General features: G+C 47.0%; 1 protein-coding gene and 1 long non-coding RNA gene across 10 annotated transcripts in view; one reads left to right on the plus strand and one right to left on the minus strand.

The window, feature by feature from the left end:
• Positions 1-23,614, plus strand: part of ARHGEF25 (Rho guanine nucleotide exchange factor 25) — a 114,288-nt gene that overhangs the window by 48,859 nt on the left and 41,815 nt on the right. Inside the window, exon 1 of one of the 8 annotated variants that reach the window (XM_053292211.1) lies at positions 1,976-2,319. The exons of the other annotated variants lie outside the window; for them this stretch is intronic. Coding sequence (XP_053148186.1) covers positions 2,229-2,319 — 91 coding nt within the window. The 5' untranslated portion in view covers positions 1,976-2,228. Of the gene's footprint in view, positions 1-1,975; positions 2,320-23,614 lie in introns of those variants that run through there. 8 annotated transcript variants of the gene reach the window in all.
• On the minus strand, positions 575-13,821 carry LOC128343325 (uncharacterized). 2 transcript variants are annotated; one of them, XR_008315471.1, is made up of 3 exons: positions 13,580-13,821; positions 4,579-4,745; positions 575-902 (listed from the first exon to the last, which is right to left on the minus strand). It is a non-coding gene; the product is annotated as an uncharacterized LOC128343325 (long non-coding RNA). The 2 variants fall into 2 exon arrangements; XR_008315472.1 differs by lacking the exons at positions 4,579-4,745; positions 13,580-13,821 and adding an exon at positions 1,697-1,940.

The raw sequence follows: 23,614 nt of genomic DNA on the forward strand, positions 1-23,614 counted from the left end.
AAGATAGGGCTGAGAGACATTCCTACCTGCAACCTTGAAGAAGCTGCTGCCAGTCTGTGAAGACGATACTGAGCTAGATAGATCAATGGTCTGACTCAGTATATGGCAGCTTCCTAATAGATTTCAGGACTGTCTCAAATTAGTTATACCCAGGGCTTCATGTAAAAAACACCACCACTTCTCATCAAAGACCTGGCCTGTGTGGATGGTAGAATGATGAGAAATAATTCTGGGGTGGTAGAAAATTATTCCCCTGCTAACTTGGCAAAGAGACACCTTTTAACGTGGTGATTCTCTTTATTTAGCAAGGGGAGAGTAACTGGCCCTATCCACCCCCAGCACAGAACCTCCAGTGACTGTTGCTGGTGTCTGTCTTATGTTTCTTTTTAGATTGTGAGCCCTTTGGGGACTGGGATCCATCTTATTATTTCTCTGTGTAAACTGCTCTGAGCCATTTTTGGAAGGGCAGTATAGAAATCGAATAAATATATTCCATTTCAGACTGCAAGTGAAAACACATTCCCATGTAAAAACAAATTCCATGCAAGAAAGACAAAAAACCAAAAACCAACCCTAGTGTATAAGGGATAAAAGTTTCATCTCAACCTTCTTCTTGCTGCTCTAGTTTTCTGCTTAGAGAGAGGGATTGGGGGTGGGTGGGTTAAAAGCAGAATTACCATCACTGTTGTTTATATACTGCTTTTCAGCAGAAAGTTCTTAAAGCATTCTGGATCCCCCTTCTGCAGTCTGAGGTGGTTCAGTCCGTTCTACTACCTCATTCCAGTATACATGTTGTGTGGTGGTGGTGGTGGGGTCATCTGAAAGTACCACACTGTGGTGATCAGGATGAATGAAGGAGCAATATCTTCTCCAGGGGGTTAAATGAGAGATGGGTGTCTTCTCTGGAATGGGATGCAAAGGAGAGAGATAAATTAACAGATGGCAGAAGTACAACACACAGGGCCTGCTTCAAACGCAAGCCACATTTCATTCACTCCACACTTTTGCAACCCTTGGGCAATTGCTGCCTGTGTCGGTTGTGAAGTGCGTACACACGTGCTTAGGAGATCCTGATTTGTCCATGCAATTAAAAAAAAGTGATGTGTGACTGTGTCAAGTCACGGTCTACGTGTAGCTCTTGTACCTTTGTCGGAAATGTGTTCTCTTTTCCCAATTGGGATAATTGGGGGTGGGCAGAAAATAGCTGGTGAAAACAATCTCGGTAGGAGCTGGAGCTGAGGTTCTCTTACCTTTGCGGTAGCGCGTGGGAAAGCATCTGTCCTGCTCCCCCCGCCCCTCCCTATTTCTGGAGCACTGCAACACTGTCGGGAATTCAGCCCTAAGCAGTCTGCAGGCAGGCAGGAGTCGTCTGTGGTGCTTGAATGACAGAGCGGGACAGAGGGGACCTGCCGCCCGCCTTGCCTTTTGGTTTCTGCCAAGTGTCTGAAATCTCTCTCTACAGTGACTGAACTGAGGGGAGTCTGGGAGTGGGGCTACGGGATTATATTAAGCCCCCCCTCCCCGCTGCCGCCTGTTCTTCCATACTCCGAGCAGTGGCACTCCTTCCTGGGCACCTCAGCTTTTCGTCTGCAACCACGCTTTCCAACTTTGTGCATTCACCCCCTTTTTCTCTCACACACACACACACACACTCCCCCGCCCCTTATTTGTTTGGGTTGCCTTTAAGTGTCCCCACCCTCAGCTCTTGAACCTTCAACCTCTTGAGTTTTCGCCGCCTCCTCCGCGCTCACGCACACACCCGCCGCTCCCTCTCTGTCCGCTCCCGTCCGGCGCGGGGTCGGGGGCGGGGGGCGCGCGCTCCGAGATCTGTCCAGCCCCTTCCCGGTGCCTGCTGCAGGCTCCACCACTAGTGCTGCTGCAGAGCTGGCTGCAATGGCTCAGCAGGAGCCCCGGGCGGGCGGGGTGGTGGTGGTGGTGGTGGTCTGGCTCCGGGAAGCGTGGAGATGGATGGAGAGGGAGGGAGAGAGATGCGGGCTGGCGCGGGGTGGGGTGTGTGCGTGTGCAGAGGCTCCTCCTCCCCGCGGGCAGCAGCAGCAGCAGCAGCCCCAGCCCAGCCCAGCCCTGTTGTTCTGTCACTGAGCAAACGGCTGCGGTGGCGGGAGCCCCCCCTCCCCCCCGCGGGCCCCTTTCCGCAGCCGGGCCGCGCTCTCCCCTTGCTCGATGGCTGGCACGGTGGGTGACAGAGCCCAGCGCGGCCGGGCGGCAGCATGAGGGGTGGGAGCCAACACGGCTGTGCCTGCCACCACTTGTTCCGCAAAGTCCTGGCCAAGTGCAGCTGCTGCCCCTCCCGGGCACGAGGTGAGTGGGGTTGCCGGCATGGAACCCGCCTCCCCCCCCCCCGCACTCCCCTGCTTCCCCTTCCCTTGCTTGGGCACTGCCCTTCCTCTGCAGCAGCAGTACGCCCTGCTCTTTCTGCCTCCGCCGGGTAGATGCCACCCTGCCAAATACCCAGAATCGTTGCCTGAAGTGGGCATCACGGCAGGGCAGGGGCGTCGTCTTCCCTGCTCAACAGCATCGCTCTGGGGGATGCGAAGTGCCCCGCCGAAGCGCCTGGGGGGGGGGGATACCTTCCCTGGGCATCACTGTCTATTATTGAGCCACTCGTGCCCCTTTGCTTGGCCATTGGCATTCGCAGCAGGGGTCTTCCTGCTGCCCCCTGGCACTGAAGGGCATTGCTTTCCATGCCTGGCACTTGGGCACTTCACTCGTGCCAGGCTTCCTCCAGACAGGCATGACTTTATTCTCATGGCATTTGCAGTTTGCAACGTGGGATCTGCTGTCACTAAGATTATTTTCTCCATTCTTGCCTAGCACAGATACTAGCTTGGCACTTTTTGCTTACGAAAGGACTGCTGCCATTCTCTCCTCTCCAAGGAAGGGCACTGGAGGGCGGGGTGGGTGGGGGCATGCCAAGCTTATCTTAGCGATGCCCCTCCCTTGTGGCCATGACAGATGGGCACTAGCAAGGGGACAGAGCAGGGCAGCCGCAGGGAGGGGAAGAGATGTTATGGAAAGTTTGTGGCAAGACACAGAGACACATTTGGGAGACTGAGTGGTCCATGATCTTGGCTGCTGGATGGGAGGGGGCAAAGGAGAGGATGCAGGAGAACGGCATGTGGGAGTTCCCTGGGCATTTTTGGTCTATAAGGATATTTTTCTAGAACACATATCTATGCATGCATGTGCATCCCTGCTTGTAATTCTTAGGACTCTGATGTGATGGTGCATTTGTATTACACCTCTTAAAATGCTGTATGCTTTTGGCTTGCAAAATGTGTGTGTGTCCCTTCATGCAGCTCTTTTAAGACCTGTATGTGCATTCCTCTGTACACAAATCTGCATTCAGCCAATGTCTAGGCATGTGTGGGGGGCACTCCACTCTTTGTGGGAGGCTGTGTGCACAAGAAAGTGGTGTGTGAGAGAGGGAGGGAGGGAGGGAGACTGCCTATATGTGTGGGAGGCTGTTTGCGTGTGTGTAGAGGCGACTGAGCAGAGTAGCTTTGAATGTGTCTCGCTAGGTGTATGCCTGCATTTTGCCTGTGTGCAGGCTGTATGCATGTATGCAGCTGTTAGTTGATGTCCCTAGGCTCTGTGCATGGGGAAATTTAAAAACCTGCAAAGGTTGCAAAGCACTTGAGATGTAAAGATGCCAGCCCTCCAGGGAATACTAAGCAGCACTGGGGATAGCTGGGGTGGGGTGGAATGACTGGCTGGTCTTTGCTGTGAGTTTCTCACCACTGTTATTTCAACCCTGAAATAACAGTGCAGATGGGAAAGTAAAAGGGTCTTTAACTGGGAGGACCATAGAACTACATTCAAGGATAAAGACAGCACACAGACAGGGCCCATGTCCTGGGACCATAAGGGCTAGCACTGGGCGTGTGCATGTGGATGGAGGACAAAAGCATCTGCTTATAAGTAACTTTTTTGTTGTCCCTTATGCTCAGACTTCCTCCCAGAAGAGCTGCATGGGACAACCTCTCTCCATTATTATGAACCTCACCTTAAAACTCCTGTGAAGCCTTTGGCTTAAACCGTTGGTTCCTATCCCCAAATGAAACAAAATCTAAACTGCTTTTGCTCATAGTCATAGCTTCTTCTCTATGCCTCTCCCCCTTATCTTGTTTCCCTGCCTATTGAGATTTAGATAGTGAACTTCTCAGAGCAGGGACCTGTGGGTATTATTATTAGGAACATAGGAAGCTGCCTTATACCATCAGACCACTGGTCCATCTAGTTTAGTATTGTCTATACTGACTGGCAGTGGCTTTCCAAGGTTTCAGGCAGGGGTCTCTCCCAGCCATATCTGGAAATGCTAGAGACTGAACCTGGCACCTTCTGCATGCAAAGCAGATTTTCTACCACTAAGCTATGGGCCCCATCGCCTATGGGGAATATCTTATAGCAGACAGTGCTCACTTGTAGTCAACCATCCAAATGCAATCAAGGCAAACCCTGCTTAGCAAAAGGAACAATTCATGTTCCTTACTATAAGACTGGCTCTCCACCCCAAGAAAATACAGTACTGTGCACACCGCTGGTGCAATACAACCATACCTTCGTGTAGCTGGGTAGTTTTTAGACTTTCTGTCTTCAGGAAGTCCTTTGACTTCTCTGCAGAGGACTTCTCTGCTTCTCTGCTCTGTCTTCAGGAAATCCTTTGACTTCTCTGCTGAGGAAGCCCTGTATGCCCGCCATGGAATGCCAGTGTTTTGCAGAGGATTCTGGGAAGTGTTTTAGAATGAATTGTCAGCTCATGCAAACCATTGTCTAGGCCTGTTTGGCCTCTCTCTTGCCTCCATTCTAGAACAGATCCAACAATCCATTTTGGTCGTATACTTCATGGAAAGATCAATGATCACCTGTGTTGGGTAAGCTGTCTTTCAGGAAACTTATTGTCTGGAAGAGTTTGAAACCGTTAGCTAGGTCTGCAGATGCATTTATGTAGAGTGGTATGTGTATGTGTGTGTCTTTATCCACCTGTGACTGTAAGGGTTGTTAAGTGTACATGTACACAGCTTTTGATCCCGTACTTGACTCTCAATTGTTTTGCCCAGAGCTGATATTGCCCACTTCATCACATACTCCCTGTGCATTTGTGTGTGCGTGCTCTACATGCCAAATTCATTCTGTCCAGGCTTGCTGGGTTCTCTGTTGTATTTCTCTCTGTGTGCTGGAACTATCCTGTTCTCTTTCCCTTCCCTGAAAAAGCTGGTGTCTGATGCTTCCCAGGCGCGTAACTGGAACTAGGTGGGATAGTAAAAAGGAAGATATGAGGTTGCCACTTGCTGCCATGTGGACACTAGTGCCCTTCAAGGCTTGCAAGAAATGTTTGTGTAGTGTCTCAATACCTTCACCCTGGGCATTGACTCGAGGCAGCACCACTCCCAAGTCTGGTGTGGAGGGGAATCAGTCTAGGTCTGACATTAAGGACTTTCTTATGGGGGTTGCCCACCTGTTGTTACTTTGCAGTTTCAAGAAATGACTGGTAGGTGGACTTATTTCTAGAATGGATGGTGTGTGTGGTTAAGAAATAGAGAAGAAAGATATCAGTGAGATGTATCTCACGCATTGATTTAATATGTACGTTGAACAGTTCCCAGGGTCCATTGGTGGGAGTCCATGACAGCTCTAAGCAGATCTGAAACTAGTTCAGATTGGTAGTGTCCATATCACTAAATAACTGAATACTTTCAGATAGAGGGGTTTTAGGGTGTTAAAAGTAACATGTGCCGTCAAGTTGGTGTCAACTCTTGGCGACCACAGAGCCCTGTGATTGTCTTTGGTAGAGTACAGGAGGGCTTTACCATTTTCGCACACTGCTATAGTGCACCTGGCACCCATAAGCCTTACTGGGACTCTTCTGCTCCCTATGTTCTCAATACTAAAAGTGTATGTGTGTGTGACTATTCATGCCCAAATCCACAGTGGGTTTTATGCTGCTTGTGATGCTACATGTAGAATTTACACCATAGATCCTAAAGGCTCATTATTTAATCACCGATCCCCCATTATGGCTGGGCCTCTAAGGGTCCCTCAAATGTGCTTGATTCACTGATCAGATAAAATTGGAAATTGGGTTGGGTTGGGACCAGACCTCTTGGGTCCCCTAAACACTTGTGGTAATGGCAGTGTTCCTTAGTGAAATTAGAACCAAGGTTACTAGAGCCAAGATGCTTGGCTTCTGTTCCCATATCCGGTAGAGCAGTAGGGACTTGTATTTTGCAGCAGGCATTAGGAAAGAGAGGATGGCATTAATTTCTTCTCCGTGTTCGGGGATCAGAGGTGGTTGTGGGTGTCCCTTTCCCACAGTACACTGGAAATGCTTAGGTATCCTTTGCTTCCATGTTCCCAAGCCCCTCACCATAATAATTGACCAAGTAAAAGGCCAACTAGGCTTCCATAGTGGAAGGGGGTTAATCTTCTAGGGCCATTATTTCCTATGTTGGTCTCACTTCCTGTGGAGAATAAGGATGTGCATGAAACAGATTTTGTGTTTTATTTCAAGCTCGAAACAAAACAACAGATGGCCGAAATGTTTCATTGAAACAGTGGTTGACCTGATTGTTTTGACGGAACAAACCTCAAAACATTTCGAGTGTTTCAGCCATAGGAAATAATGGGGATACTCGAAACACCCCATTGTTCCCCATGAGTAGCTCCTAGGGGACACCACAGTGGGTTGGGTGGTAGGGCATGATGGGTGCTACCTACCACCTAACCCACAAAAGAAATGAGCAAGTGAGTGATTTTAAACACATTTTTAACCTTTCCCCTAACACCCTCCGCCATAGAATTGCAAGCCATTCAGAAGCAAGTGCCAGAAAACCAACCAGCAAGGGAAAAACAGGCCCTCAAAATGGCACTTGAAATGTCAAAATGTTTCAAATTGAGATGGGGTTGTTTTGTTCCGATCTCAAAACAGGCCCTTTTATTTTGTTTCGAGCTTGAGACTCTCGAAATGGTCTGTTTTGAGATGAAACATTTTGACATTGAAATGTTTTACACATCCCTACTAGAGCTCTATGTGGGGTAAAGCAAAGGTTCAAGAAGAGATTGCCTTTAGGCATGTGTAAAATGCCTTCCCTCTTGAATAATTGCAGCCATGTGTGGGATTAGGGGCAAAGCAAAGAATGTGACTCTTAGACAAGCTAGAGACCTGGCACCTCTCATGTTAGAAATCAAGAACAAGGGAAAGAGGAAATAGACAGGGAAGACCAGACTCTCTTGCCTGCTCCGCTCCACAGGATATTCCTTGAGAATCTGACCCTGGAATAAATGTTGGCCACAGCCCAGGCTTCCGTGACTCACCATCCACTCTGCAGCCAGCTGCTCTGGTTACCAACAACTCCCCCAATTCAGATATGACTGGAGCTGCTCCCAGATTGTGTGGGGAGGACGCTTTGCCATACACTTTCTCCCCCCACCCACAGCTTCTCTGCTCCCTTGTCCCTGGCCTCAACAAACAAGACATGGAAACATTTCCCCTTACAAAATGGGCAGGGAAGTCAGTGAGGCCTACTGTGAAGAGGTTTCAGGGCTCAGTGCTATCCAGGTGTCACCAGGGCTCAGAACTCTCTTCAGCTTTGGCACAAGGGAAATAATATTAAGAAGGCAGTGTCTTTGAGCATGTGCTGAGTGTCTTTTCTTCATCTTTCTGTGACAACAACCAGCTGTGTTCAGAGTAGATGGAACTATTTCCAAGTCAGTTCCATTCTGGGAAGGTGTGTGTGTATGCGCACAAGCATGCATGTGTGTACTCTCAATCTAAAAAGAGAAGGGAGGGGGACAGTGGTGGTATTTTCTGTGTGGCGTGGAGTGAGGGAAATATCATTCAAGGCTTCCCTGTGGGATTTAATGCATTAGAATTTGTGGGGGATCGGAACACAGGAAGCTGCCATATACTGAGTCAGACCATTGGTCCATCTAGCTCAGTATTGTCTTCACAGACTGGCAGCAGCTTCTCCAAGGTTGCAGGCAGGAATCTCTCTCAGCCCTATCTTGGAGAAGCCAGGGAGGGAACTTGGAACCTAGATGCTCTTCCCAGAACAGCTCCATCCCCATACGGGAATATCTTACAGTGCTCGCACATCAAGTCTCTCATTCATATGCAACCAGGGTGGACCCTGCTTAGTAAAGGGGACATGTCATGCTTGCTACCACAAGAGAAGGAAGCCTGTGCTCCTTGATTCTCACTCTTCCTCTGGGAAAAGCGAGTTGGGCTGTAGTAGTGTCACTGCACAGCACAAAGCCCTGGGCAGAACATTTTGCCTGTGTGGGGTAAAATACCTGAACATGATATGAATGCTTGCTGGGCAAAGCTGAGCCCATTGGAAGGGACTGGCCCCAGTTGAAGGCTGCATCTACGTTGTACTTCCAGAAACACCTTGCACTTTGTACACAAGGCCACCCCTGTAGATACTCTGCGTCAACTCACCCAGAAGGACTATCCCTTCTGCCATGCTTGCAGTTGCAGACATAGTTAAGAAATCTTTGCATGCACTGGAAACGAGAGAGGCTATCCAAGCCCATCACTGGTCTTTAACCTCCCAGATTGCTGTGAGTACTACACAATGGTACCCAATCCCCATTAAGTGATCTTGAGTGTGTATGACCCTAGAGTGGCCAAGAGATCTAATTGCAGGCATTCATACTCCCCTTCTCCTTTGCATCAGTTTGTTAGGTGCTCCGAATTGGCCAGACTAGGCACTGCTCATGCTATCTAGAGAGGTCTCCTGCTTTTATATTGCCCTTGCTCTGTCTCCTTCCTGTGCTCCAGCAGGTACTCCCCTGCATATTGATGGCCAAGAGTCAGGACCCAGGAGCTTGCATAAATCCTGCCTCAGACAGGAGCAGACTGACTTGGCGCTGTTAGCATTCCAGGTGGAAATGCAGACAGCTCTGCTTATGAGCTCCATATTCTGTTCTTTCAAAAAAAATTGCAATGGGCAATACCTAATTTAGGGATGTGATGCTTTTATTTTATAGTATATTTAACAGTCCTGTGTAAGCTGCAATGTCTAAGGATTAGTGCACAGCACGCCTCTGTTTGCCACTTTCCTCTTAATGTTTGGGGCAGTTTGCTGCTTGTGGAGAAGTGGGCTGTCTGATTAGCTCATTGTGAGCAGGAGTTGTCATTTGGCTCACCACAGTGAGCAGGGAACTGCCATGCACAGAGGAAGGAAAATAGCTGTTGCAAGCAGAATGGTTGTGCACATTCATCTGTAAGACACAAAACGGACCAACAGACATCTTTCCTTGCAGCAAGTTCTGCTGTTGGAAGACTGTGCAAGCTTTTAAGTTATGCTAAGCTTTTTGCCAGGTAGGGATTGCTTCTCACATTACTTTTCTCTACGTGCCTTCTGAAAATGTGTCTGGAGATGGTACAAAGATCAGTAGAGGTTTTTACACTTGTAAATACTCCCAAGATATGACCTGGATATTGATCTGTCCACCACCTTCAGGAAGTTTGTGATGTATAAGGACAACCTTGCTGCATTAGCCCGCTGTCTCCGGGAAGAACTGTGAACAGAAGCAGCGTTGTCCTTCTGACTCTTAATGCTGAAACTTGCTCTGCTCCTGGATCTGGTGTGTGTTGGTGGGTGCTTCCAAGGAGGGCTTGCTTTTTGCCCCTCTGCCAAGGCAGCTCGAACCTGCCATTGGCAAGAGAGGAAGGCAGCTTCATCAAGTCTCCTTCTGTGAAGGTTTGAACTGCCATCTAGACAGTGTGACCCTCGAGAGCAGACCCTCAGTGTAGTGTAGGGTGGATGCAGGGGTGGGTATTCTGTGAATCACAGTGAAGTGGTCACCTCGAGTGGCGGGTTTTTGAGGCACCAGAAGGCCAGCAAGATGATTGTGCGTGGAGTGGAGAGGGTAGACAGAGAGAAATTTTTCTCCCTCTCTCACAACGCTAGAACCAGGGGTCGTCCCATGAAATTGATTGCCGGGAAATCTAGGACCAACAAATGGCAGTGCGTTTTCACACAACGCTTAATCAACTTGTGGAATTCTCTGCCACGAGATGTGGTGACAGCCAATAACCTGGATGGCTTTAAGAGGGATTTGGATGACTCCATGGAGGAGAGGTCTATTGACGGCTACTAGTCGGAGGGCTGTAGGCCACCTCGAGCCTCGGGTGCGGGGTGCCTCTGGGTACCAGTTGCAGGGGAGTAACAGCAGGAGAGAGGGCACGCCCTCAACTCCTGCCTGTGGCTTCTAGCAGCATCTGGTGGGCCACTGTGCGAAACGGGATGCTGGACTAGATGGGCTTCCTTGGGCCTGATCCAGCAGGGCTGTTCTTATGTTCTTATGGCCCCCGCTGCCCCACCTGCTTCCCTCTGCTGCCCACCACCATTCAAATAGCTCTTACGAGGGTGCACACTGGTACAGGAGGAGGCAGAGGGGAAGGTGGGTGTTTGCATTTGTCTCTGCACATATGTCAAGTGAAGGGGCAACAGTGTCTGGTGCTGCCACCACAAACAAAGTAAGGCGCACAAGTGGGGGGGGCAGGAATCAACACCTGCCTCAGGCACACTGAGGGCTGCCACTGGGTGGAAGATCTCCACTGAGGAAGTCTCTCCCTGCTGTTCCTAATGATTTCCTAAATGACTTAGGACTGGGTTACCTGGGAGAGCACCTTCCTTGAAGACCTATGTGGTGGAAAGGCAGAATATAAATCTGTCAAATGAATAATCCAGTTGTGGTGGGTTGCATCCTTACATGCACCTCAGAAGCAATGTGAAGCCTAGTATATGGCTACAGAGGCTGTGGCGGGGGGGGGGGAGTGTTTCCTTACTCAAGCAAATGCTTATAGCCATTGCAAGTATGTATGTATGTTGTGCCATTGAGTCGGTGTCAACTCCTAGCAATCACATTCCATGTGATTTTCTTGATAGAATACAGGAGTGGTTTACCAGTGCCTCCTCCCATGCAGTATGAGATGATGCCTTTCAGCACCTCCCTATATCGCTGCTGCCCAGTATAGGTGACTACAAATGTATTTACTAGGCACAGTCTTGGAAGAACACCAACAGCCTCTTGCGTTCTAGGCAAGCTGCTTCACTGCCATTGCAAGTAGGCGATGCCTAATGCTGCTCCATTTCCAGACAACTGATCTGGAGAGGCAGTGCGCAAGCATGAGGGGTTGAGGGGAGGAAGCAATGGACAAGATTATTCCCCTGCTAACTGGGCAAAGAGGCACCTTTTAATGTAGTGATTCTATTTATTGAGCAGGGGGAGAGTAACTGGCCCTCTCCACCCCCAGCACAGTACCTCCAATGACTGTTGCTGGTGTCTATCTTATGTTTGTTTTTAGAATGTGAGCCCTTTGGGGACAGGGAGCCATCTTATTTATTTATTATTTCTCTGTGTAAACGGCCCTGAGCCATTTTTGGAAGGGCGGTATAGAAATCGAATTAAATAATAATAATAACAACAACAACAACAACCCATAACCTGCCTGCCAACCATGTTCAAATTATTAACTGGAATAATAGCAGATGAAGTGATGCAACACTTATTAACTAACAAACAGCTTCCAATTGAACAGAAAGGAAATTGCCCAAACACCAGAGGCACAAAAGACCAGCTGCTGTGCTGATTGACAAAATGATTTTAGAAAACTGCAAGAGAGGAAAAACAAATCTAAGTGTTGCATGGATTGACTACAAGAAAGCCTTCCACTCATTGTCTCACACATGGATACTAAAATGTTTAGAAACAACTGGTGTCAGCAAAAACATTCAGATATTTATTTAAAAAAAAAGCAATGAGCATGTGGAGTACACCGTTAACAATCAATGGCAAGACACTTGGACAGGTTAGCATTAGAAGAGGCATTTTCCAAGGGGACTCACCATTCCCCTCTGTTGTTTGTAATTGCCATGACCCCACTTTCACAAATACTAAACAAAACATGCCTCGGATACCAAACGTCTAAAACATCAAGTAAAATCAACCATCTGCTGTACATGGACGATCTGAAGTTGTATGGAAAGTCCCAGTCAGAAATTGAATAACTGCTAAACACTGTCTATATATTCAATAGCGATATAGCAATGGAGTTTGGACTAAACAAATGTGCTACATTAATAATGAACAGAGGAAAAATAACAAAAACAGACGGAATAAAACTGCCCAATGGAAGCAACATCAAGAACCTGGAAGAGAAAGAACCTTACAAATACTTGGGCATTCTCCAGGCTGATAACATCGTACACACTGAAGTTAAAAGAAAAATTGGAAGTGAATACATCAGGAGAGTTAGAAAAATCCTCAAGTCCAAACTCAATGGCGGGAACACCATACAAGCCATAAACACCTGGGCTATACCTGTTATCAGATACAATGCAGGAATAATAGACTGGACCCAGGCAGAGCTAGAGACGCTAGATCTTAAGACCAGGAAAATAATGACCATCAATCATGCTCTGCACCCCCACAGTGATGTAGATAGGCTATACCTCCCTCACAGCTCAGGAGGAAGAGGAATGCTGCAAGTCCATCAAACACTAGAGGAGGAGAAAAGAGGTCTTGAAGAATATATCAAGGACAGTGAAGAAGATGCGCTTAAGATGGTCAGTAACGAGAAACTATTCAACACCAATGAAAGAAAGCAGGCCTACAAGAAAGAACAAGACAAGAACCGAGCAGAAAAATGGAGAAATAAGCCCCTGCATGGTCAATATTTGCACAAGATAAGTGGAAAATCAGACATCACCAAGACCTGGCAATGGCTTAAGAATGGCAACTTGAAGAAAGAAACAGAGGGTTTAATACTGGCTGCACAAGAACAGGCACTAAGAACAAATGCAATACGAGCAAAAGTCAAAAAATCCACCACAAACAGCAAGTGCTGCCTTTGTAAAGAAGCAGATGAAAGAGTGGACCACCTAATCAGCTGTTGTAAAAAGATCGCACAGACTGACTACAAACAAAGGCATGACCCAGGTAGCAGGGATGATACACTGGAACATCTGCAAAAAATACAAGCTACCTGTAGCCAAAAACTGGTGGGACCATAACATTGAAAAAGTTGAAGAAAATGAAGATGTAAAAATATTATGGGACTTCCGATTACAAACAGACAAACATCTGCCACACAATACACCAGATATAACTGTAGTTGAGAAGAAAGAAAAACAAGTCAAAATAATCGACATAGCAATACCAGGTGATAGCAGAATAGAAGAAAAAGGAATAGAAAAAATCACCAAATACAAAGATCTACAAACTGAAATTGAAAGGCTGTGTGGCAGAAAAAGACCAAAGTAATCCCAGTGGTAATTGGTGCCCTGGGTGCAGTTCCAAAAGACCTTGAAGAGCACCTCAACACCATAGGGGCCCCAGAAATCACCACCAGCCAATTACAAAAAGCAACTTTACTGGGAACAGCCTATATTCTGCGATGATATCTATAACAACAGCAACAACACTGACAATAAAATTCTGGCATCCCAGGTCCTTGGGAAGGACTCGATGTCTGGATAAAACAAACCAGTCAATAACACCTGTCTGACTGTGTAAGTAAGTAAATAAATAATAATAAGCCTTAACTCACATGGAGGGAGCAGGGGAGCTAAAGAACATGAGAGGACTGAGATCTGTGGTGTTCTTCTGAGCAAATCCTATATGCCCATTATTGCTCTTGTAACCACAAACAACCTTCTAGAGATGCCCCTTTTTCTTGCTGGTCCTGCTTTTGTGTTTTGCACAGCAGCCCAACACACAGGGATGATGAAGCAGAGGTGAGGCTTTTCCTGACACAAAGATGGTGTATCATGGTAACTGCAAGAATGAGCCACAAATCAAGAAACCCCTGGTTTGAATCTCACCTGTGCTCACTAAGTGGCGTTAGCCAAGCCACTCCTTCTCAGCCTCAACCATCTGCAAAATCAGCTGCTGTAATGATTACAGCCAGATCATTGCTCTGAACACTTGAAAGTGCTATACAGATGCTAACTACTTGTCATATGATGATAAATGGCAGAGCAAATTTTGCCTGCCAATTTTTTTGTGTATCAAGCTACTGTTAAAAGAGCAAGGTGGTAAATAAAGTGGCAATCCTACCACCCTTTATAGAAGGACCACGAGTGTCAATCGTTCCTGCTTATTTCCCAGTGCTCAGGGGTGACTCTGTGCCTGACAGATCAGCTCATGTTAGACTTTGGGAGAGTGGGGAGTATGGAGCTGCCAATAAACCTACTTTGTGGGATGAGGTTCGTGTTTCCCTGAGCTCAACATTCCCCTAAACCGATGCCGAGGCAGCATCTGCTGATTGGAGCAGTTTTAAAGCGCATGGGCCAGGAGGAGGAGAAGGAGTCAAGTCTGACTGTAAAACAGATGTGTCCTGGAGGAGAAGGGTGGCGGGGGGGGGAGGCTAAGAACAAAGAATTCTGGGAATATAGCTCAGAATTGCAGCTCCTTGAATCGCATAAGCTGTGGGGTGTGTGTGTGTGTGTGTGTGTGTGAGAGAGAGAGAGAGAGAGAGAGAGAGTTTCCCAAACAGAAGGTCAAGGCTGGTGTCATCATGAGGATATTTCTGCATTCTGTGCATGAAAGAGGTTGCTAAACTGAACCCACTCACTGGACATGTTCCATACACATGAGGCAAAAAGCAGTTCTTGTTTCAGTCAGGTTTGTAAGGCAAATGTGAAGCCTGCACTGGCCAAGAGGCTCATTCATATTACAAAAATGACTTTCCTTAGCTTTTCTTTTTTGCATGAACAACCACCCTTGAGATGGTTTAGGCCTCTTGTGCAGGCTTGGCCATGGGGCAGGATGGAGCCTCCACCTCAAACAGCAGGTGGGGGTAGCAATATGAGGAGGAACTTGTACCCCTCTTGTGGCACTTGACATGTGGGAAAGGAGGAAAGAAGAGAACAGTGCAGTTTCTGTCCGTGAGAAGATTGGGCCTACTGCTTCTGGGATGCACACTGTGGGGGAAGTGATTTTCCCAGAGTGTCTGCATCTAACCAGCATGTGGATACATTCTCAATGTGTAATGAAATACATACATATGAGATTGCTGCTTTTATGATCTACAAGTGAGTTTCATTCTGTTTCTTACCCAGATGGGTTTTCTGTGCAGAAAATGCATTACGCATGAAGCAGCTCTTGAAAAGGCTTGGAGGGATGATTCACACAACTGTTCTACTCCCCCCCTGCCGCCTGGATCCAGATGTGCCCATGGTAAATGGGTTTTTTGACTTCTGACCAAACAGAGGCTACAGTTTTAAAATTCTGTTTCAAAGCTTCCATAGTAGGTTGAGCGGTGGCATGAAAAAACAAAGACAACCACCACCACCACCCTGCAAAACCCCCCACCCTTTGGCTTCCATAAGTGGTAAACAATTCAGATATTCTTTTGCTGGGAATTTGATTACATTCTGGCAAGAAAAAACAAAACAAAACACTGGCTAACAACCTGACTAACACAGTGTTGGCACTTGCAGAGGGATGGATTTCGACAGCCTCCCCATCCCCCGAAAGTTTTTTGTGTCATCCAAAAACATGTCCTTAAGGGCTGCATGACCCCCCAGGGACATATTTTTGGATGGAACAGAGCACTTCTGGTGGGAGGGGAGGTTGTCAAAATGACACCCCCACACAAGTGTTAGTCACGTCTGCAGCACTGACATGTCTCACAAAACACTGCCACTTTGTTAGGATGTCAGCCATTGGCTGACCACAAGCAGAGCAGTTGTGTGAAGCAGCCCCTTATTCTCAGATTATAGGTTTTTGTAGAGTACTGAGGGTGATATCCAGATACCACTACTATGCATTTATTCCACTGTTGTGAACAGAGACAATTGTGGGATGTGTATGTACACCATCAGTTTTGTGACAATCTGATTCTGCAGCCTTGTGTAAAGCTTCACAAATTGGGCCAGGGGCGCTAGTAGAACAAAGGAATAGATCTTGTATAGCCAAGCTTCTATTCTTACCCCTTGAACTCTGTTCATGATTCTCCTTCTCACAAGAATACAACCCTGTAATCTGTTTTAATCTAGACCATCTGCCCCCCATTTTTGCATTAGATTAGAGCTTCCCCTATAAGCGTTCATTGAAAGAATGGGGTTGGAGAACCCGCGACTGCTTACCACTCTGTGTTAATAATTGTGTGAACCTTGCACACAAAGGAAAGTCAGTATGACAGAGTGTCCAAAGGGTGATGGGAGTAAGCAATTGGCATCATGCAGTCATGAGTACTTTCCTTTATTCTTCTTGGTTGCTTCTGCTGAGAAACACAATTGTTCCTGCCTCTTGAGCCCTTGAATCACAGCCAACTTTGCTTTTGTCTGTTTTCATTTTAAGATGCAGATGCTTCCCAGTGTGGCGATCATTTGTTCTGTGGGGTTCTGTGGAGCTTTTGTGTCCTATGGGTTTTGCAGCAGTATGGATATCCTTGTGAGGTTTGCTGGGGTAATCACAAAAGTCTCTGTGTACAGAAGTATTGCCTCTTCTATAAAACCTGCCTGAAACAGCTTTGGCCTGTGCGCATTCCTTGGTGTTTGATGGAGCGGGGGGGTGGGGTGGCAGGGGTCTGTGTGATTCTGAGGCTAGGGACGGTGAGTTCGGAATAATGATCTAAGGGTACATCTGTGCTAGAACTTTTGTTCTGGAGTTCTTTGGTTAAGACCCGCAATAGAAAAAGGCATGAAGCTGGCTTAAATTTGTAGTGCAGACATTTATTAACCATTTATATATAATGCCTTAATATGCAAATAATTTTACAGTCTTCACCTATTTTGTCCTTAAAACAATACAAAAAAAACCTTGTAAGGTTAGTTGCAATTGTTCTCAGATGGGAAAACTGAGGTCTGTGCTCAAGGACACTTCGTGGGTCTGTGAATAATGCTGGGATTTAATTTCATGCAGGGTGTCATGAGGGAGAGGGTGTCCCATGGGGCACTGCCCCTAATGAATTGCTCAGAGCCCTGAATCTCATCAGCCCCCAACTTCCTCGATGGCCACTTCCAGAAGGGAAAAGTGCAGCCGTGGAGGCCACTGCACAGAGCACGGGAGAGGGCTCTTAGCCTCACCTAGCTCTCTGCTGCTTCCACCCTCGTAGGTGTTGCATTATAATATTAGAGGCTTTAAAAAACAAGTAATTATTCTTAAGGGGTATTTAATGATCAAGGGGGTACAGGCTGTGGGCCTGGAGCCCAGATCTCTGAAGTATCTAGCAACATTCCTGATTTCATGCTTCCATTCCGCATCCAGGGCTTTGTCTACTTCTGACAGAGCTAGAATGTGTTAACATCACCCATCTTCAACTTGAAACCTTCTTTTAATCGTTCTATTTTTTTTTATTGTAAGCTCCTTTCTGCTCCATTTGTCCTCCTTTATTCCTCATCCGCCCCGCCCCTCTCCACCCCTTTCCCCTGTCATGGCCAAAGGTTTGTGGCAGTACTGGGGCAACCTACAAGGTTAGAGCGCATCCTGCCTGTGGGAGATAAATGTACAAGGTGACCTTACAGAGTTGGAGGGGTTCTGTTCTATTCGGAGTTCTCATCTCTGAAGAGCAAAAGAAAGAAATGTTGCTCATTACACACATTAATTCATTTAAATGTATGCAGATTTGAAATGACACTCTGCTTTGAGATGATGAGACAGAGCTGAAAAGAATGTTTTAAAAAATCTTTGCTTAGCAAGTGTTGACTTCCGAAATCTGTGGGTGGGTTGTCTGCTCTTTGTAGCTCAATGGATTAGGAGGAGTATTCATAAAGGGATAGCCAATAATCCTGTTGTGAAATTTGGAATATAGGATCGACATGGTATCCAAAGAGGACTTGCAGGGAGTTTTTCAGCCATTGTGCAAGCCCAGCTCCCCCGCCCCACCGCCCGGCTTTGCAGTTTGAATAACAGACACATGCCAGCAAAACAAACTGATTCAGCACGGGGGGGCCGTCCGCCCAGTCTTGCCCCTTCCCCCATGCCACAGACTGGCAAGCACCAATCAATCAATCAGTGCCGTCCACAGGCAGCTTCTTCTGCAAACTTGAAGAACCTTTTAAGAATTTTTTTTAAAAAAAATCCTAGAGCTCAACCCTGGAGATGAAGAGCAATGACTGCCTCTACAAATGTGAACATCTGTCCTCACCTACAGGGGAATTCTGGTTTCACTTTTGTAGGTGTACACAATGTCTTTTTGGGGTAGTGGTGGTGAGTGTATTCTGCTACAGAAAATAATAGGAGAAGCAGGAATAATCAAACCAACCTGTGATTTGTCACTCTTTGCACTCCATTCTTTACGTACAAGTTTTAGCATGATTGGTGTGAAAAGAAGTGTTGCACTGGCCCTTTTCTCAAACGTTTTATTGTTCCTCCCTCCATTATCAGAGCACTTTCTTATTTGAGAAAGAGAGAAATCACACCATCCACCTAAAAATATTGCTAATTATGACCACTAATTTATTCTGCCAGGAACAAAACCTGTCAGCTTCCCAATCAAAATTTGCCTACTTTGTGATCCCATTTCAAGGTGTTTCCCTGCCTACTCCACCCTTTTCTTTTCAGCAAACTGCATTATGTTTACATGGATACAGTTGCAGACATTCTGTGTTTGCTATTTCCCTCCCCTTCCCACCCCCAACCTGAGCCTCCTTTTCTTAAAGGAGGAGGAGGAGAGATGTATGGGTACCACACACAAACTGGTAGTGGTTCTCCGAGGGCATATGTACACTATGAACTTAACTGTGGGTAGCATTTGTTTTCCCCTGGGAAGCATAGATCTGTGAGCAGGACCAGGGATCTTTTAACAGTAAATTTTCAGTGGTGTCACCAACCTACAGTTCCCAGGATTCTCTAGAGGAAAGCTATGCTCCTTGTTATACAATCAATTTAAGTTGTAATTGTCCCTGAGGGACAAAAGTGAAATGAAATGGGATAAGAGTGTCGGATCTGGATGCAAACCTAGGCGTTAAAAGCCCTTTCCCTTTCCTCAGACATCCTTGGGCCTGGGTCATTGGCCGTTCTTTCCCCCTTTCCCCACAATTGGCCTCACTCTTTGGGGTGGGATTATAGCTTAGTAATAGAGCACATTCTTTGCTTGCCGTAGGTGCCACAGATTCAGTTTGTGACACCTCCGGTTGGAAGGACCCTGCTTGAGGTGATGGAGAACCAGCACTAGTCATCATGGGGCTAGATGGATTCATGATCAGGCTTGGTGTATGGAAGCTGCATAGGTCTTTCTGGAGCCTAGTTCTCCCGTCATTTCTGCATTTCTGCTGCTCCTTTCTGCACCTTGCCTTTCTCCTCCAATTCTCTCACTTGCTCTCAGACATGTGTAAACTACCACATATTCTCTGCCTTTAACAAACTGGATGCCTGGGAATTGGCTCAAAATTCAAACTTGCAAGTGCGCATAGCAAAAGAGTTGCAATCTGGATACACGCAAATGCCGACTGTTTAGTACCTTGGTGGAGCAATAGACTTGGAGACGAAGCATTTGAAAGTTTATTGATATAACAGAAGCACACTGTGAATGGTGGTATTTGGCAAGTTTGATACCCGTCGTGGTTTCACAGGGAATGAAGGCAACTTCCAGGAACTAAATAAGGAGAGGGGCAGGAATGAGAGAGTGAAGGCTCTAATAGTCTAGAGACTAACGGATGCTGGAAGGTGGGTAAAAGGGGAGAGGAGGGTGGGAGATGATAAAGAATGGTAGGAAAAGAGCAGTTTGTTACCTGTCCATATCTGCTGTTTCGTGTGTGTGATGCCAAAAGAGAGGACTTTCCACCCCTGGGGAAGATTTAGGGTCCATTGCCAAGTTTTTACCAAAGGAGGAAAAGGAGAAGCAGCTGAGTGCTGCTGACATGTTATCCAGGTATTTGTGGTGCTGCACATGCCTAGAGTCTAGCAAACAGGGAGCGATGGGATTCTTGGGTCATCGGGCAGGGCACGGCAAGCGCATACAGAGAATAATCCAGCCTTAACGGGGTTCTGCTCAGGGGCTCCCACTGAAGGAGTCTAGCAACTCTCAGGCAGTCAGTAACAGAAAGGATTTGTGCAAATCCACCCAGAGAGGGACCCCGGGCCAGGTTGCCAAAGAATGTCCAGAGCAGGGCTGTTTCCCACAACTGTCCCAGGATGCAAGAAGCACCCTAACACTGGTGATTACAGCTCTGCGTGAGTGATTCTGGAGTCCACTGTTCCAACGTAGGAGCTCAGCAGCCCTGAGATTCAGCTTCTAAACGGGGAAAGGGGTGGGTGCAGAGTTAGGCACCTGGCTGGGTGGGTCTCCTAGAGCAGTAGTTGGCAGCTTGCACTACCAGGCTCACACAGCAGCAGTGGGCAACAATGCCTCTTCCAACAACTAGGTTCAGAAGTGTCAGGAACAGAAAGACCAGCAAATGAGTAGGAGAGACAGGACATTTTATTGGGCTTTGTGCACTGCAGGACTCTAGAGGTGGAAAAACTCTAGGGTCCAAGGGACCGGCCTTGAGAGGGTTGTCTATTGAATAGTTGAATTCAGAAGGAGCACTGAACAAAAGGGCTCTTGTTGCATCCAATCTGCATAATTCATTTGGGTTCCTGGCCTTGATTGCTGGTGCCTGAATCGGGTAAAGGCTACTCCATCCTCACCTGTTTTTGAGCATTTCTTTGCTTGTCTAGAACTCAGGTTCCCTCAAGGACACACGTGATCCACTGGGGAGGGGCGTACCTCCCCACTTGCTAGGTGGCTTTCCTACCAGCCTAGTTTCCACTCACATGACTTGCTGCTTGATCCAGGCAGAAGATCCTGGCCGGCTTCCCCTGTGGCAGGGCTGCACAACTTCAGCCCTCTAGCTTTGGTCTGCAACTCCCATCATCCCTGACTACTGGCCACTGTGGCTGGTTGGGGATGATGGGAGTCATAGTCCAGCTATAGCTAAAGGGCTGAAGTTCTGCAGCCCTGTGTGAAACCGTAGTTTCCTAAAGAGAGGCAGCGGGGTGTGTAATGCCCCCTCTGCAATAATGAAATCAAGATTTTTCCTCAGAGTGATTAAAATAAACACCCAGCGGGGAAAACACTAACATGGTCTTGCTGGCTGGCTGAGGGAACCCATATTATTCCATTCCCTGCTATCCCTAGAGTGAATTATAAATAAAACCCAGTTCTGTATTAACCTCCTGCTCTCCAGGCTCTGGAAGGCAGCTTTGCCACACATCTGAACAGAGGTTCTTAGATTGCTTTGTGTAGCCCCGTGCTCCATCTGGTAGAGTCTAAGAGCCCGGAGGGGTGTGTGTGTATGATGGGGGAGAATCGGGTTACCTCAAGACCGTAGGGTTGCTGACTGAAGTTATTCCTGGATATTTTCTCCATCAAAATATTTCATAATATAAGCCATGGAGGTCTCCAGGATTGCTTTCATTATTAACCTAGAGACTGATGCTGATTCCTGCAGGCTCCAGGCCAGTCCTACAGGGTTGACATACAAGACCCCTTCCTACACCTGGGTTGCTTTTGAGTGCTGGGGGAGAAAAACAGTGTCCCTTCTGGCCATAATCTGTGTGTGATGAAGGAGCATGGTGTGGTGGTTAGAGTGCTGGACTAGGACCGGGGAGACCCGAGTTCAAATCCCCATTCAGCCATGATTCTTGCTGGGTGACTCTGGGCCAATCACTTCTCTCTCAGCCTAACCTACTTCACAGGGTTGTTGTGAGGAGAAACTTAAGTATGTAGTACACCGCTCTGGGCTCCTTGGAGGAAGAGCGGGATATAAAATGTAAAAATAAAATAAATTATCATCTGAATCCCTCTGTAATCTTAGACAATAGCCCTGTGGGATTTTTATGGGGTTGGTTGGAGATGGGCATTCCCAGTGTGCAAGCTGATTAACTGGTGCTTGTGATACCATATCACGGCTAATAAGGAAATGCTTCTCCTTTCAGAGATGGTCCAAAGTATTTTGGTGTTTAAGGGAGAAAACCCAAATTATGCCCCGACAGTGGTAACAACCATAAAGTAAAGCATTGATGATTTGCTGTCTTTTAATAACGTCCCCTGAGCCTTCTGCCTGAGGTAGGCAGCCTCGTCCTGTCCTGGCTTCTTCTGCCATGGTGCGCAGGCTATTTTGCTAGCTTCTTTTTTTTTTAAAGCAATGTTCTTTCCCCCTTTTTTTGCTGTCTGTTTTAGAGGCTGAGCGCTCTTGCTGTACCTATGCAGCAGGAGCGCTCATATATCCTTTGAAAAAGAATGGGGATGGGGGGGGGGCTCTGAAAATATAACTAGGCTACCCTCCCTTCAGCAATCCCCCACCATTTTGTGAACCTTCCCTCTCCTGCTCTTAGATCCTGGGAGAAGGGACACCTCTTCTTCTCCATGTTTAATTAAAGAAATAAAGGAAAGCGATACGCTGCGGGGGGTGGGGACCAGCAAAGAGAGCAGCACAGCTATCTCCCATTGCAGCAAAATTGCTGGCTTCCCATCCATTGTATAATAATGGACCTGGACAAGAGCGATTGCAGCATTTGTTCATTACCTGGAAACACACTGTACAGGGCAATTAAAGAGTTTTAAAAGATGCCTATCTGGATTATGTGATCTTGAGCATATATCACTGGTAAGTGTGCCTTCAAGAGGGTGTAGGGAGGATAGAGATGAAGAAGGGGACACAAAGTTACAGATAATATAATTAGAATCTTGGCTTTTGTTGTTTAAAATCAAGGGCATGATCCACTGGGAAGTTCTTCCGCATGCTCCTGTGCAGTTTCCATTCAGTTCTATGGGACTTGCAAAGGAGCACTTTCCAGTGGATTGGAAAGTGCTAAATTGCTAGCCTTCATGCTTGTGGTGATAGGGAATATGATTTTGAAAATATGACTCTGCCTACCATTCACGCTGCAGTCAATTACCATAAAAAGTAGTTGACATTTTTGGCTTTGAAGTCAAGAGATTTAGGATAACAATCTCATATTTTAGGGGCCTTACTCATAATGTTTGCCACAATCTGGGACTGGTGATCTAAGAGCTGGCTGGACACCCACACTCATGTTGCCAGATGTCCTTATGTTAAATGTTTGTCTCATTCCAGAACACTATAATCTCATAGAACACATTGGATATGCCTTAAAGGTTGTCTGGGCATACACACCCCCTACCTCACTCCTGGTTCACTACTGTACCTTATAACTGGAAATGGGGGTGGTGGTGGTGGTGGGAAGTGTTCTGGCAAAAGATGGTACATTTCCCCCCAGGACTGCTGATGTCCGTGGTGAATCCTCTAGTGTTACCACCTCTTTTATGGACAGAGGCTCTTGTGCTTTTAACACCTGCAGACAGACATGATAAAGCTTTTCCTGGCATGGAGATGCAGGAAAGGAAATGCTTCCTCTTTGAACTACAGTACTGCTGTTTTTGCAGCTCTTAAAGGTACAGGAGCCTCAGAGGTGGCAACTCTAGGAGCACAAAAGAACAAATAAACAGAAAAACGTTTGTGGGATCTTCTCCCTCCACTCTCCCATGGTAAACTTAGGAGCCAGGCGTATGCATTGCACAGCCAGGTCTGGTCTGTGCCTGTCCCTAACCACTGTGTGGACCAGTGGGCAGCCATATAGAAAAATTGAAATAGTACAGGCCAGACAACAAAATGAGAGCCATTGGACCAAG

Source organism: Hemicordylus capensis, chromosome 2 (genome assembly GCF_027244095.1).
Source record: "Hemicordylus capensis ecotype Gifberg chromosome 2, rHemCap1.1.pri, whole genome shotgun sequence".
NCBI classification, from domain to species: domain Eukaryota; kingdom Metazoa; phylum Chordata; class Lepidosauria; order Squamata; family Cordylidae; genus Hemicordylus; species Hemicordylus capensis.